This window comes from Agrilus planipennis, unplaced genomic scaffold, assembly GCF_000699045.2.
Source record: "Agrilus planipennis isolate EAB-ADULT unplaced genomic scaffold, Apla_2.0 scaffold15, whole genome shotgun sequence".
Taxonomy (NCBI): domain Eukaryota; kingdom Metazoa; phylum Arthropoda; class Insecta; order Coleoptera; family Buprestidae; genus Agrilus; species Agrilus planipennis.
In genome coordinates, this window is record NW_020438871.1 from 1,770,614 (window position 1) to 1,785,632 (window position 15,019).

The 15,019-nt window shown below is 32.1% G+C and overlaps 5 protein-coding genes across 12 annotated transcripts in view; 3 read left to right on the plus strand and 2 right to left on the minus strand.

The window, feature by feature from the left end:
* LOC108737579 overlaps positions 1 to 15,009 on the plus strand; it is a 36,667-nt gene extending 21,658 nt beyond the window's left edge. For all 3 annotated transcript variants that reach the window (XM_018470500.2, XM_018470502.2, XM_018470501.2), the window contains 2 exons: positions 13,195 to 13,393; positions 13,776 to 15,009. In XM_018470500.2, the coding sequence (XP_018326002.1) occupies positions 13,195 to 13,393; positions 13,776 to 13,802 (226 nt within the window). In that variant the 3' untranslated portion in view covers positions 13,803 to 15,009. The remainder of the gene's footprint in view (positions 1 to 13,194; positions 13,394 to 13,775) is intronic.
* The window catches only part of LOC108737595 (nucleolysin TIA-1), a 744,862-nt gene that overhangs the window by 247,569 nt on the left and 482,274 nt on the right, over positions 1 to 15,019 (plus strand). The gene's annotated exons all lie outside the window — the stretch shown is intronic.
* Positions 3,753 to 8,055, plus strand: LOC108737574 (lysine-specific demethylase 7B). Of its 2 annotated transcripts, none has more exons than XM_018470492.2 (14): positions 3,753 to 4,013; positions 4,092 to 4,263; positions 4,322 to 4,407; positions 4,472 to 4,892; positions 4,946 to 5,237; positions 5,313 to 5,458; positions 5,520 to 5,721; positions 5,780 to 5,986; positions 6,049 to 6,269; positions 6,326 to 6,504; positions 6,558 to 6,863; positions 6,973 to 7,187; positions 7,251 to 7,368; positions 7,431 to 8,055. In XM_018470492.2, exons 2-14 carry the CDS (start codon positions 4,163 to 4,165, stop codon positions 7,514 to 7,516), a joined length of 2,580 nt encoding a protein of 859 aa, XP_018325994.1. In that variant the 5' UTR covers positions 3,753 to 4,013; positions 4,092 to 4,162; the 3' UTR covers positions 7,517 to 8,055. The 2 variants fall into 2 exon arrangements, with proteins under 2 accessions (XP_018325994.1, XP_018325995.1); XM_018470493.2 differs by having other exon boundaries at positions 6,564 to 6,863.
* LOC108737581 (protein FAM8A1) overlaps positions 8,548 to 15,019 on the minus strand; it is a 9,448-nt gene continuing 2,976 nt past the window's right edge. The window contains exon 5 of the mRNA XM_025978075.1: positions 8,548 to 8,832. Coding sequence (XP_025833860.1) covers positions 8,587 to 8,832 — 246 coding nt within the window. The 3' untranslated portion in view covers positions 8,548 to 8,586. The remainder of the gene's footprint in view (positions 8,833 to 15,019) is intronic.
* On the minus strand, positions 8,877 to 9,963 carry LOC112905529 (protein YIPF6-like). The gene is made up of 5 exons (XM_025978121.1): positions 9,657 to 9,963; positions 9,473 to 9,592; positions 9,339 to 9,417; positions 9,241 to 9,283; positions 8,877 to 9,189 (listed from the first exon to the last, which is right to left on the minus strand). Exons 1-5 carry the CDS (start codon positions 9,762 to 9,764, stop codon positions 9,060 to 9,062), a joined length of 480 nt encoding a protein of 159 aa, XP_025833906.1. The 5' UTR covers positions 9,765 to 9,963; the 3' UTR covers positions 8,877 to 9,059.

Sequence of the window (15,019 nt, forward strand, 5' to 3'; positions counted from 1 at the left end):
CAGAATATAACTACGACGAACAAAGTGATTACCCGGTGCGAGAAGGAATTGTAGCATTTCCTGATATCTTAGCACAAGCTGCCAGAGTTTCTCAAGAAGAATATCAACCACAAGACTACTACAGCAAGGAAATACCCTATTACAAGTCACACAGGTCTTCATATTATGATATGAGCTCCCTCAACGTAAGTTATTAAATTAATCGAAATTCCCATTTTGTCAAGTTTATCATCACGGCTGCTGCCTACTGATTTTCTTTGTGTTCGTGTATATTAATAACATGTACGACTTCCCTGAGAAATTCTATAATCCTTTTCAAAATGTTTATTTCAGTGGCGGCTCGTGTTTAATAATCTTCGCAAACAAATCAATCTGTGTGTCATTACGAAAACATTAATTTGGGTTGAACTTCCACTAATTTATTTTTAAAATTATTTACTTATTTATACATATTTTTGGACCCTAAAAAGTTCCATATCATCGATATTTTCTGTTAATTTCATTTGATTAGCGAATTGACGCGAAATTAAATTGAAAATACAATATTATTTTGGGTGTAATTTTCAGAATGACATGGATGGTTTTTCGCTTTAAATAGAGAATATTGGAGGGAAGTATTCTTTTTTAAGAAGACTTCTGCGCTGCACCTGTATCTATATGTAAAATGGATTTAATTAATTTGTTATATTGACCCTTAACGTGCTTAGTTCTTTAGAACATTGACTGATTAGAATGAGATAGCAGAATTAACTGGCAAAACTATAACTTTTGACTATTCTGATAATCTGTACTGCAAAAGTTGTTCACCTTTGACCCAAAAACATGTTCAATTCCAGTTACAAAAGATGCCGTTCAGCTTGTCAGAATGCCATTCAATCATTATACATATCCTCCGAAAGTAAAATCCTTGAATATTCCTTCTGAAGTTGTTATCCAATTTTTGATAAACAATCACAGGCAAAATTCAAGGTTTTCACTTACTTAAATATTGAAACGGTTTTTAGCGAAAATCATGCTTTTTTGTTGCGTAGAATATTCAAAATTGGTGCTGCCTGTTTTATACGATAAATTTGTAGAAGGCCTTTTCGGGCCGACGTGGACGACAATAACGTTTTTGTTTACCTATAATCATTGCGAACGCGATTTAGAAAATAGTAACGAATGAATTTTCAATCTGAAAATGCATATCAAAGAAAAATGGGTTACTTAAAATTGAATTAAATTTTCTTCCCTTAACTTTTTTTCCAAATGAATAGATAGGCTGTGAAAATTTTAATGGCTAGGTAAATACAAATTTGTTAAAACTAATATAAGGAAATATTACTTGTAGCCCGTTATAAAATATTATCTAACACATGGACTAGGTATTTTTGTCAAATTTTTTTTTTTTTTTTCGTAAAAGCAGCACCAATTCGGAACATATTGTATATTATCTAATGTATAAAACGCTTTCAACATTATGATGTACGCATTTAAAGTATTCTAACATCATAAACGCTATTTCGAATAACTATCAGGGAAATTGATATCAAAAGAAAAAGTTTTTACTTCTAACATATCTTCGCCATTGTAGTAGCTATATATTAAAAAATTTACATTCACACTGAGAACATGAATGAAAATGGGAAGTTGTAGATAACCTGTTGCAAAAATGCGATCAATACTGGCCTGAGTTTCAACAAGTCTCGAAGTGTTGAGGGTGGGAATTATATTACCAACAAGAAAAGCATGAATGGCGCCAGTTGCTCCGCTAAGCTGATGGGTGGTCTTATTTTATTATTTTTTTTTTAAACTATTCTACCAGTTCGTAACTCCTTTCTCATTTGCGGGGGAAGTTTCAAGCAAAGATTTTTAAAAACTTGTGTGAAATGCTACTCTAAGATTGAATATTTGAATTCGGTATCGATTTTACTGGAACTTTTCAAAGAATTACTACAGCAACTTCGCAAAGTTCTACGTTTTATATGCAGGAGATTAAAAAAAGGAGTGTTCTTAAAGAAACACACAAACTTCGAGACTGAAACTTGAATAAATTTAATTTTACAAAGAAACCTAGTAGATTAAAATCTCTGAGGTCAATTCTAAAGAAAGTTTCAGAAAAATTGCTACCGACTCCCCTAATATACCACTGTTTATAAGGCGTTCTCCATAAATATAATCCTCCTCTTCAGTTTTTAGAATGACATATCGGAAATATCTATATCATATTCAACTTGTTATATAATGTATTTGTATTCAATTTACTTCATGACAAAAAAGGAAAAAACATTAATCGTAGTTTTCGTCTTCCCCTTGTACGAAATTGTAGAAGTAGGCGACTGTGAAGTTGACTTATTAGGATTAGCAGATCCAATTTTAATTAATATCGGATTCAGAATTTACTTATTCAGTACCGTACGGTTGATGAATTTAACGTCAAAAACCTTCATTCTTTTGAAAGTTGAACCTCTACATTTTGTTTTGTTTGTTCGAAATTTAATAGCGAGAAAATAAATTAAATTTTTCTACTTCACAAATTCTCATTTGTTTTTCAAAATTAATTCTTCAAGTTAAAATAGAATGGATCCTGGTAATCCTGGCTGATTTTTTTTATAGATTGAAGACTATTTTGATACGTGCTGTACCTATTATTAGTGAGAAAGAAAAATGGTCCTATTTTTATGACAAATAATCAGCATTTAATTAGACCTAACAACATTGTATTAGCAAGTAACTAAGCATGAGCGGATCCTTTTTGTTTATAAACAATTTAACAATTGGACTATATTCAACCAGTAAAAAATATATATACATATATGTAACGGTGATGACGGTTGACAATAAAAAATGCAGTTTACACATATTAAAATCCGATATCGATTTATCTTAGGCCTAATATAAAATAAAGAATGACAATAACTAAGCCAATTCTATTTTAATATAGGGATGTACAATAAATATTTACACTAAAAAGTGTCAGGGCCAGCAAATGCTAGTGTAAATATCTTGTATAGACCCATTCATGTACACCTTAACTTTAAAAAGAACTCTTTGATGTTTATATGTATACCTTTCCTAGTATACTGACTTGTGCATGTTCTATTATATTAAAAAAAAAAAAAATGAACTTATTGTATTCTGTGATGGTACAGAAAATACGACAATATAAAAGGAATCTTAGTGTGGGGTCTGGATTTTTTTAATCCATCTGGATATGGCGAATTATTTTGTATTATTCTATTATCTATTAATGCTGCAGTCAATAAACTGAAAGAGCAAACTATGTTGTTGTATTATTTATCCGATTATCATTACCACCCCCTAAATATGCCATACTTCGAGGTAAACTATGTTTGATAATAAAATCTGCCCGAAAAAAATTTCTATGAATATTCATTCAAAGTTAAAAAATTAATTATTCGTATGTTCATGTACTATCAATTTCTTGTTTAATTTTTGAATATTTTTAAGTATTTGCCATATCATTCGTTCTGCATGTTACTGTACATAATTTTCTTAATATAAAATATATGTACAGCTATATGCAAAGAAAATGAGAACTCATCTCATTGTGAGTTTAAGCATAACAAGTACCTTTTTAATCAAAACCAATTGCATTATTGCTAAAATAATCAACAAATAACAGTGTTGGTTGTTAAATAACAATTTAATATAATCATTTATTGAATATAACTGTACATTTTATTTTAATCAAGCTAAATGAAGATGGTGTACCCAAACTACAAACATTGACAGCTCAGTGTATTACGTCAAAATGTCAAATTTAGTTTACAAACTATTGCAAAGGCTTTTATTTCCGAAAAATGAAATAAAATTAAATTAGGTGAAGATAAATAACAACATTTAAGAAGCCACAACATTTACTGATTATTGTAATCACTAACATTCGTTCGGAATCATTATTCTTATTAAGTAGCTTCGATTTGAAATTGAACCTTAAAAATAATATTTACAAATTGTTATGAATTTACACGAAATGCTGTTTTTGTGAAGCCTTTACCATTATATTTTTTGTAAGTAATTTACAGTAATGTTTACGTACGCTGTTTCTTATATTAATAAATTTACTTCATGCTTTAAAAAAATTGTAGATAATAACATCAATACATTATGCATATAAATTGAAACATACAAAAATAATCACGGAATATTGCAAGTCTTAATGAAAATTATGGAGGCTGTATATTGTTTATGTGGTCGCCCATATGACCCCAATGTATTTATGATACAGTGTGATGCTTGTAAAGATTGGTTCCATGGCAGGTATAGTATTTGTTAATTAAGTGTTATGAATTGATTTCTTATTAAATTTCTACAATAGTTGCTGCAATTTTCAAGAATACACAGCCATAGAAATAGAAAAATATCATTGTCCACGATGTATGCCTTTATACGGTCCATCTGTTTGTAAGTGTTAATTTAAATTGAGCTTGATAATGAACTTGCTGATATTAATTTTGATATTTTTAAGATAAACCTTATCTAAATTGGCATCGACATGATTATTGGGACCCTAATGCTGCTGATAAACCTGTCCAGACAGGAACAGCAGCATTTATTAGAGAGCTGAGGTCTAGACACTTTTTATGTGAAGGTGATGTTGTTTTACACATGAGAGGGCAACAACTAACAGAAGCTGTGCTCAGCCAGCAAGGTTTCAATAACCCCATAGTTGTTGATAACAAAGATGGTCTGAGCATGACAATACCCCCAGATAATTTTAGTTTGTATGATGTAGAACAATATGTCGGTGGTGATACAGAGTTGGATGTTATAGATGTTACACGTCAGTCTGACATTAGAATGAAATTAAGAGATTTTGTTGCATACTTTAATTCACTAAATCGTACCAGAATTTTCAATGTTGTTAGTTTAGAATTTTCAGACACACCGTGAGTTATTTTATTTTAAATTACTGTACAGTTAAGAGTTCTGAATACTTTAGGATGGCAAGGCTTGTTGAAGCTCCCTTAATAGCAAGAAAAATGGATTGGGTGAATACAGTTTGGCCAAGAAGTTATTCAATTCCAGCACCTCAAGTACAAAAATATTGTTTAATGAGTGCAAAGGATTCATACACAGATTTTCACATCGATTTTGGAGGTACCAGTGTATGGTACCATATTTTGAGAGGGGAAAAGATATTCTACTTTATCAAACCCACAATGGCTAATCTTACACTTTATCAGCAGTGGATGACTTCAAGTAATCAAAGTGAAACATTTTTTGCAGATCAGGTAAATATCTACTTAATATTAATTTTTATATAAACTATATTACTTTTATTGTTTATAATTATTTATAATTGCTAGGTTGATATGTGCTACAAGTGTACATTAAGACAGGGGCAAACAATGCTTATACCAACAGGCTGGATTCATGCTGTCTTTACTCCAATCGATTCATTGGTTTTTGGAGGAAATTTTTTGCATAGTATGAATATTCCTATGCAGTTGCAGTAATTATAATTTTGAGTGTTATTGTTTATATGACTCCAGTAATTAAAATTTTCCTTTAAGGGTTTATGATATAGAACGAAAAATTAAAACTGTAGAAAAATTTCGGTTTCCCTATTTTGAAACAATTAACTGGTTTGCCGCTCAGAACTTGTTAGAGAAGCTTACAGAATTAAATTTAGAGGAGAAAAAGTGCCCCAGTAGCCTATTAAGTGGTTTAAAATCGCTTTTATCTTCACTGAAGCAATGGAACGCAGATAAAGATGTGAGCTCTATTATACCTATATCAATGTTATTAATTTTTCATTAATTTTCTCTCCCAGTATGATCTTAATTCACGAAGTCAAATTCCTGAAACTATCAGTTCCACTAAGTTTCTAAAAGACATTGCAAGAGAAGTCCGACATGCAGAGAGATATTTGAGCTCTTTGAATCCTCCTAAGCCTGAAAGAGAATCGAAACGAAAGAGGAAACGTCCTATTAATAAAGACTTCATTGATTATTCTCTTTCACCGAAATCATCGCAGGATGTAAGTTTAATATTGTGTAAATTTATGAAAGCATTTCGACACAACAAATTCAATAATTTCAGTTTCTATTACCAATGGAACCTGTACCTGAAATAACTAAACCACCTGTCACTTCCCCTATCAAACTAACACTTCCTAAAACTGCAATGTATCCTTATGAACGACTGTCCGCCTCTAATATGGAGGCCCCTTCACATTCAGGAAGTTTTTGGGGTAATTCTGGAAGACAAGAACAAACCACAGCTGTTCACAGGGGCGGAGCTGTTTTAAAATTTAAATTAGGGTAAAATAGATAATATAACTTTTTTATTTTACGAGCTAAACTACAAATCAATTTAGGGCAAAGGACGTATTTTCTCATAATATAGATACTTTTATTCATCCGGAACAGTATTCTCTAATTTCTCAAAAACCTAAGTCAGTATATGACTTCAACGATGATAATGATAGAGAAGATTTTGATGGATTGACTATAGATGAAAATCCCCCAAAACAATCCATTAAAATGAAGATACCCAGTAAGAATAATTACGCTCGTGTAAATGTGTATTTTGTTAATAACATAATTCAGCTTCAGTGTGTTCAAACCCAGTAAAAACGAATAAAAGATGTCGTAATACTTCACATGGGAATGTGAATAGTGGTCTACCAAAGAATGGTATCGAATCTTTGCTTAAAGCGTCAGCGTTTACTCACAAAATAATAGGTAACTCAGGAAGAACATCTCCATCAACAGAAGATGCTATAGAAGGGATGTTATCAATCGGCCAAAGCTACTTACAACCCGGTAATAGTTCTTCACGTGGGTCACGTAATGCCTCAAGTCCGCCTTATGATGAAGAAAATTTAACTAATGTTCATCAAGATGAAGATTATGGTATGTGCTGTTGTTTGATAGAAATAGTTGTAACAGTTTGTTGTACCTTTACATTTTTTAACAGAAGCCAAGGACATTTTCTTTATCATATTTTACATTTACGTTACAGTATATCCCTCTTTAGATAATTCTGATGATGAAGAGATTCACATTTTTAAACCACGTGGACGCTCTAAAATTGACGAGTCGTGGAATCCAAAAGCAAAAGTAGGGCCTCTTTTACCAAAAATGAACAGACCTGCCAGGGAAGGAACAAAAAAGCAGGCAGTAGAAAAAGTCCTAGAAGCAGCAGCAGCAAAAAGAGCATCGGAGGTACCCGAAAAAGTATACAATTTTAAATTGTTTGTTTTAATAGCTGTCTTTGTAAATATGTTTTTTAATTTCTAGGCTCCTAAGCGACAGTATAAAAGAAAAAAGATCAAACCTAAACCTACTTCAAAACCATCAACTAGTGGTATTTCAAATCCATTATCGGGTATTGCGGGTCCCAGTACATCATCATCAGGTAATTAATTTTTAATAAAATTAACATGTTTAGCATTAGTGCCATCCCTTTCTCTATTCTAGGAAATACATCCAGGCAACGTAAGGGAATGAAAACAGTTAAACAAAGACTGGGGAAAATTTTAAAGATACATAAAATGATATATTAAATGTTGCATGTTTCGTTTTGAAGTAGTTGGATTTTTCTACAACAAAATTTTTTGGAAAATACAGTTGATGTAATTCAATGTTTAACCAAGTTTTTTGTTACATTTTTCATTACAGACGCTATGAATGCAATGGAAAATTAAGATAAAATACGTTTTTTGTCGCGAAAATCGAACGTTGTTACAAAACTACATTAGGTCATTATTGTATGCTTTACTCATCATCAGTGATGATAAGTAATCAATCGTGTGTATTGATTTTGATTTGTGTTTAATTTGTTCTAATTTTAGTAGTTACTGGTCTCACTTTTAGACCTTTTGTCGCGGATCTTTCGAATCTATTTTTCATATAAGCATTTGAAAATTATTTGAAGATGTTTATGAAGGCAATGCTTTACCGGTGTAGACAATATTTTAGTGAACAGTTTGTTTTTACGTACAGTTTTTCGCTTTATAAATATAAATACTCAAAAAAAAAAACGGAACTGCCATTGGAAAATTTGTTAAATAACTTTTTTAACACGAGTAATTAATCAATTTAACAAAATTCTGTTTGGTATTTTATTAAATTACTAATATTAATATTTACTACAGTATTACTAAATAGTTTTTTTACATTCCATGACTATTTTAATTTAGTTACCATTGCGATTTTGACGATCTGTAATGCACACCTTGTATATTACTTATAAATAAATTCATTCTTGAATTTAATCTTTCCTGTGATAAATATTTATGAAATTGCACTTAAATATTGTAAATATTTTTGAACATGTTTCCAATTTTCAAAATAGTTAGTTTAAAGTTGTGCAAGCCATACTTATTGTAACTTTTTCACAATAAATATTTATACAAATAGCGTCTTTATTAATCACAAAATACATTACATTTACAATAGTTTTGGTATACTATGACTATTAAAAAAATTAAGTATGAAGTAACAAAAAAAAAACCAAACGTAAAAGGTATGGTACAGTATTTAAGTATACATATAATCACATATATTGAGGATACATTTTATGGTCCCTCTATAAAATTTAAGTAGGTAAAATATACATGTACAAAACTTTAAATTAAAATAATATTGCAGGAGGGGGATTTGGATTGTACTGTACAACAATAGTATGGGACATTAAATCATAACCAGTGCGGTTGTGTTTGAAAAACAGTATAGCAAAGCAAAGGGGTATTGCAAAAGTTAGACTTTTGACAATAGACCTTGTTAAAGCTTCTTTAATTGTTAATTGAGTACCTGTAAATACTTTTACAGTCTCATGTGCACGACCTTCAATAGGGGCTACAACAGTTGCCTCAACAACCATAAGACCCATAAACATTTTCCCAGGNTGTTCTTAAAGTTTAGTTTTAATAGATCATCTTCACTCACCCTTGTATAAAACATGACACTGATCGCAATTTTAATTATAACTATTAATACATCTATATGAATGTCTTAATAGATGGTCAAAAATAAAATGTAAAACTTCAAACAACCGTATTGTGTCTGTGTACTGATTATTAAACAAATTAATGTAATAAAGATTACTTACATGTGTCCCCCTAAAAGTTTGGAATTGAGCGTTACAATCATAGAACCCACCCAAACAATAATAAATACTTCGGCAAATTCAGGGCCTCCATCATTTGATTTATCTACTCTAGAGCCTTGTAATATCCTTAAAAATTAATTTATTACTGAAAGAATTGTAATACAACTATTTTCTTACATTGCCATGAATGTGCATATGATTAAAGGTCCCCATAGGTCCCCTACAACATCCAGGATTTCAATTATAAGACACATTAAACACTATTTATTACTTACATTCCTTTAAAAGTGTCTTTTTCTCTCTTGGGAATAATACATAGAAAAACTTTATACCAATTATTTTAACATCTCTAAGCTATAAAAACAATAAGATGAAACTTGACACAAAGTTTTGATAAGGGCATTCTTACTATGGTCTCTTTTATTGGTTCATCTAATGAGTTGAACCCAGGTTCTCCTAATTTTGCGTTGCTTTTGCTCCCAGGAACTCTAATTTCACCCTCAACGTGTTCTTCCAGGTCATCATAAAGCTAAATATGCAAAAACATAGTTTCCTTATTCATAAAAGTGTAAAAAAATAAATAATAGACAAACCTCTAATTTAGTTTCCTCAGGCTTCAAGTCGATTTCAAAATCTTCACTTTTTAACGAATTATATTCATAATTCGTATGAGGTCTTGCCATTTTGCCATTAAATATCATTTAATTTAAATAAACACATTGCTAAAAGTGACGATGTTATCTAAACGTCACATTTATTGCAGGTTAAGTTGACACTCTTTATTTCTGTATAGTATGCTACCCGTTAACATTCAGGCTTAAAAGAAGTTGCCTATATTCAAACCGAGTGTATATTTAATATACAGGTGATCACTTTTAAATGCCCACGCACGGTAATCAATTATTTTATAATAATTAGTTCTTCCCCTGTCCCCGGCCATTTTTATTGCTACACTATGACGTAGTGTCGGCCATCATTCTTTTCTAATTGTTGCAGTTGTCGGCCATCATTCTTTTTCAATTGTTGTTGCATTGTTACTGATGTCGGCCATTATGGTTTTTTAGTAGATGTATAGTAATCAACGATTAAAATTTAAAGGAATTGTTTGTAAATAGGTATGCAACACATCGTACATTTCAGCATAAAAAATTGCTGATTTTAACCACGTAATACTACTTTGCCCTGTGCTGACAGAACTCATAACTTCTTTTATATATAATATTAATACCAGTCAAAACCTTATATTACTTTATTATTACGTTTAAGAACGTTTATAGGTAACTTTACATATATTCACAATGATAAATACGTAACTAACGTGCCTTTCTATACACAAAGTCTATTAGTATTGAGATGAAGGGGAATGTTGTGGCAAATTATTATGATGATAAGATGCGCTATGTGGAGTAGCAGTGATTAACTGTGTGGGCGGGGATTTCCTAATATCGGATCTCACGCCATAAGTGCTGCTTCCACCATTACTGCCTTTACTAGAAAAATTGCTAGTTGGCCCATTGTAAGTACTGTTAGCTGTATTACTACGTGAAACTGATCCATGATATGAACTGTAACTGGAATCATCAGACTGCGCTGATTGCCCTCTTCTACTCTGACTCATTCCATACATAGATTCGGGCCTGTTATTTCTGGTCGGTTTTTGCGTATCTTCATACTTATCAGTGGTTGCGGTGGTAGTATTAGTACTTCTTCCCTGAAAAGGGCCATTATTACCATTACTTGTTCCATAAGCACCCTCTGGACGCTGAGAATTTCCTCTAATTCCGTAAATACTTTCTGATCTTTGTTGCAATTGATTTTGGACGTTTTGGTTCTGTACGTGATTTTGCTGCTGATTTAAACGGATCGGATACAATGATTGAGCTGGTACTAATGGTCCAGATCGAGGAAGGGTATCTTTGTTTGAACCGCTGTTAGATTTCGTATAGACGGATTGTGATCTATTTAGGTTGGCTCTTGTAAGAGGTGGAGATTTGCAATAAAGGGATTTTGTTCCTCCATAAAGTGATTCGACCCTCTCCAATTTTGTTGGAGGAGCGGCATATAGACTTGCGGATGTAAGACTTGCGCAGTAGCTAACTCCCGCGTTACTACTTCCTGCTGGTCTATAACTATTGTAAGTGGAACCAGTGAATTTTGTACCAACAGGTTTGTCTAAATCGTCGTAAGTATCTTCGTCTGAGTTTATGCTCGACGAATCCCCATCGGCCGAATCCTTGGGACGACTCGTCCTCTGCTTATTGAAAACGTATTCGTAGAGAAGACCTGAGGTAATACCTCCAAGTAGAGGACCTATCCAGTAGACCCAGTGACCTTCCCATTTACTTAAAACAAACGAAAGTCCCAATGCTCGTGCCGGATTTAAATAAGGCATCTACAACGGAAGAATCAATTTGGCATTACGATATTCTTAAGGTTCGAATATAAAACTTACGGAAACAAATGAACACGCCGCATATGATGCCCCGATCGTAAGAGATGTACTTCCCATGTATTTATTATAAGAATCTATCGACATTAAATATGTTAATACTATGAGAAAAGTAAGGATTAGTTCTACGCCAAAACGCTCCCAGGCTGCTGCAGATGCTGTATGTTGAACTGCTGCCTTTAAGTTTCCTTGATAGCCAGGAACAGTCACTCTAAAATAAAAAAAATGTCAGGGCCCTATTGTGACAAGTACCTGTATTTATTAATCTTGTTTGTGGTGTATGCAAACAATAATTAAAATTGCTCAAAGTAGATTATAGGTACAAAAACCCTTTTGGTTTATCAAATTGATCGTAAGTTTTTATGAATGTGAAAATGGCACTTAACACAGTTATTTTTCTATTTTGAGAAAATTGCTTATTATAGTTATTATTGGAGGTAGAAGATATAATTTCTGTGTGTGGTTTTTGATGAACGTCTTGATTGGAGAAATTATTACAAATACGACATAAAATATTTAATTCTCAGAATGGAACACTACAACAACGTTACAGAGATTTTGCTTGGTCGGCAACTTAAAATATCATATTAACCGCTGAGCTAATATTCTGTAGAGAGCGACATTATAACGAGTACTGCTTTTTATAATTGATTTTAATGAGGGAACAATTGCCTTTAATTCAGTAGAGCATGACCCCACTACAGTTAGTGCACCCTTACATAAATGGGTTTAACTCAACTAATACAGTTTGGAACTCCGGAGAGCCGGTCTGAAAACGTCCCTGGGGTGTCCTAAACACGGCACGCGCTAACTGTACACAATGGTTAAAAAATGAACTTACTTTGTTCACATTCTCGTTCCGAGAACAGGTCCTGAGCCACCTGTTCCGTTTGGTAATGAAATATTTCGAATACTCCGCAGCAAAAATTTCGAAAGTACCTGCCTGCCCAACAAAATATGTAAACGCTAACTGAGGGATCCCTTTTTAAAAATTAATTATTCATAAACTTAAAAAAATGTAAGGGGCAGTAATTATTAACTGTAAAGTTTAATAAAATATATTTTTTTTTCAAATATGGATCCGTATGTATCCACAGTAATTAGCGTCGGATGATTTCTAACAGCGAATTTAATTTCTACGTGTTTATAGACCAAGTTACGTATTTCCATATCGAATTAAATTTGAATTAAAAACTAATTCTTGGGTGGCTGTTTTAAGCAGATTGACGAATTCTAAGGGCAACTCAGCAGCAGCTGCAAATTATTAAATNTACCGTACGGTTGATGAATTTAACGTCAAAAACCCGAACCCGGGACCTTTGGCTTTACGCACCAATGCTCTGACCACTAAGGGTTCGATTCCCGGCGAGGGTGTCACAATAGCAACAATTTTTTCTTCATTAATTTATAGTTGGTTTAAATGGAAAATGAATTTCCACATTAATATTTGATAAATAAAAGGATAAACTGACTGACTGATATATATCGACGCACAGAGCCCAAACTCCTAGGTTTTTGCAATAAAACAGAATTTCACGTAGTCTAAGTTGCAGTTGACTTTTAAAATTTGTTGACTTACATTTGAAATCATAAAACTACATTTTTCCAATCGTTTCATAATTAAAGCAGAGATATTACATTTTTTGATGAACAACGTTTCGATCGTCAAAATTTCTTTTCAGAGCTATGTCAGATGCAGAATATAACTACGACGAACAAAGTGATTACCCGGTGCGAGAAGGAATTGTAGCATTTCCTGATATCTTAGCACAAGCTGCCAGAGTTTCTCAAGAAGAATATCAACCACAAGACTACTACAGCAAGGAAATACCCTATTACAAGTCACACAGGTCTTCATATTATGATATGAGCTCCCTCAACGTAAGTTATTAAATTAATCGAAATTCCCATTTTGTCAAGTTTATCATCACGGCTGCTGCCTACTGATTTTCTTTGTGTTCGTGTATATTAATAACATGTACGACTTCCCTGAGAAATTCTATAATCCTTTTCAAAATGTTTATTTCAGTGGCGGCTCGTGTTTAATAATCTTCGCAAACAAATCAATCTGTGTGTCATTACGAAAACATTAATTTGGGTTGAACTTCCACTAATTTATTTTTAAAATTATTTACTTATTTATACATATTTTTGGACCCTAAAAAGTTCCATATCATCGATATTTTCTGTTAATTTCATTTGATTAGCGAATTGACGCGAAATTAAATTGAAAATACAATATTATTTTGGGTGTAATTTTCAGAATGACATGGATGGTTTTTCGCTTTAAATAGAGAATATTGGAGGGAAGTATTCTTTTTTAAGAAGACTTCTGCGCTGCACCTGTATCTATATGTAAAATGGATTTAATTAATTTGTTATATTGACCCTTAACGTGCTTAGTTCTTTAGAACATTGACTGATTAGAATGAGATAGCAGAATTAACTGGCAAAACTATAACTTTTGACTATTCTGATAATCTGTACTGCAAAAGTTGTTCACCTTTGACCCAAAAACATGTTCAATTCCAGTTACAAAAGATGCCGTTCAGCTTGTCAGAATGCCATTCAATCATTATACATATCCTCCGAAAGTAAAATCCTTGAATATTCCTTCTGAAGTTGTTATCCAATTTTTGATAAACAATCACAGGCAAAATTCAAGGTTTTCACTTACTTAAATATTGAAACGGTTTTTAGCGAAAATCATGCTTTTTTGTTGCGTAGAATATTCAAAATTGGTGCTGCCTGTTTTATACGATAAATTTGTAGAAGGCCTTTTCGGGCCGACGTGGACGACAATAACGTTTTTGTTTACCTATAATCATTGCGAACGCGATTTAGAAAATAGTAACGAATGAATTTTCAATCTGAAAATGCATATCAAAGAAAAATGGGTTACTTAAAATTGAATTAAATTTTCTTCCCTTAACTTTTTTTCCAAATGAATAGATAGGCTGTGAAAATTTTAATGGCTAGGTAAATACAAATTTGTTAAAACTAATATAAGGAAATATTACTTGTAGCCCGTTATAAAATATTATCTAACACATGGACTAGGTATTTTTGTCAAATTTTTTTTTTTTTTTCGTAAAAGCAGCACCAATTCGGAACATATTGTATATTATCTAATGTATAAAACGCTTTCAACATTATGATGTACGCATTTAAAGTATTCTAACATCATAAACGCTATTTCGAATAACTATCAGGGAAATTGATATCAAAAGAAAAAGTTTTTACTTCTAACATATCTTCGCCATTGTAGTAGCTATATATTAAAAAATTTACATTCACACTGAGAACATGAATGAAAATGGGAAGTTGTAGATAACCTGTTGCAAAAATGCGATCAATACTGGCCTGAGTTTCAACAAGTCTCGAAGTGTTGAGGGTGGGAATTATATTACCAACAAGAAAAGCATGAATGGCGCCAGTTGCTCCGCTAAGCTGATGGGTGGTCTTATTTTATTATTTTTTTTTTAAACTATTCTACCAGTTCGTAAC

Coding starts and splice junctions, on each gene's coding strand:
- LOC108737574 (XM_018470492.2), top strand. CDS start 4,163: ATGAAAATTATGGAGGCTGTATATTGTTTATGTGGTCGCCCATATGAC. Junction 5,238..5,312: donor AAACATTTTTTGCAGATCAG/GTAAATATCTAC, acceptor TATAATTGCTAG/GTTGATATGTGCTACAAGTG. Junction 5,722..5,779: donor AATGGAACGCAGATAAAGAT/GTGAGCTCTATT, acceptor TTTCTCTCCCAG/TATGATCTTAATTCACGAAG.
- LOC112905529 (XM_025978121.1), bottom strand. CDS start 9,764: ATGATATTTAATGGCAAAATGGCAAGACCTCATACGAATTATGAATAT. Junction 9,593..9,656: donor CTGAGGAAACTAAATTAGAG/GTTTGTCTATTA, acceptor TTGCATATTTAG/CTTTATGATGACCTGGAAGA. Junction 9,284..9,338: donor AAAGACACTTTTAAAGGAAT/GTAAGTAATAAA, acceptor TGGATGTTGTAG/GGGACCTATGGGGACCTTTA.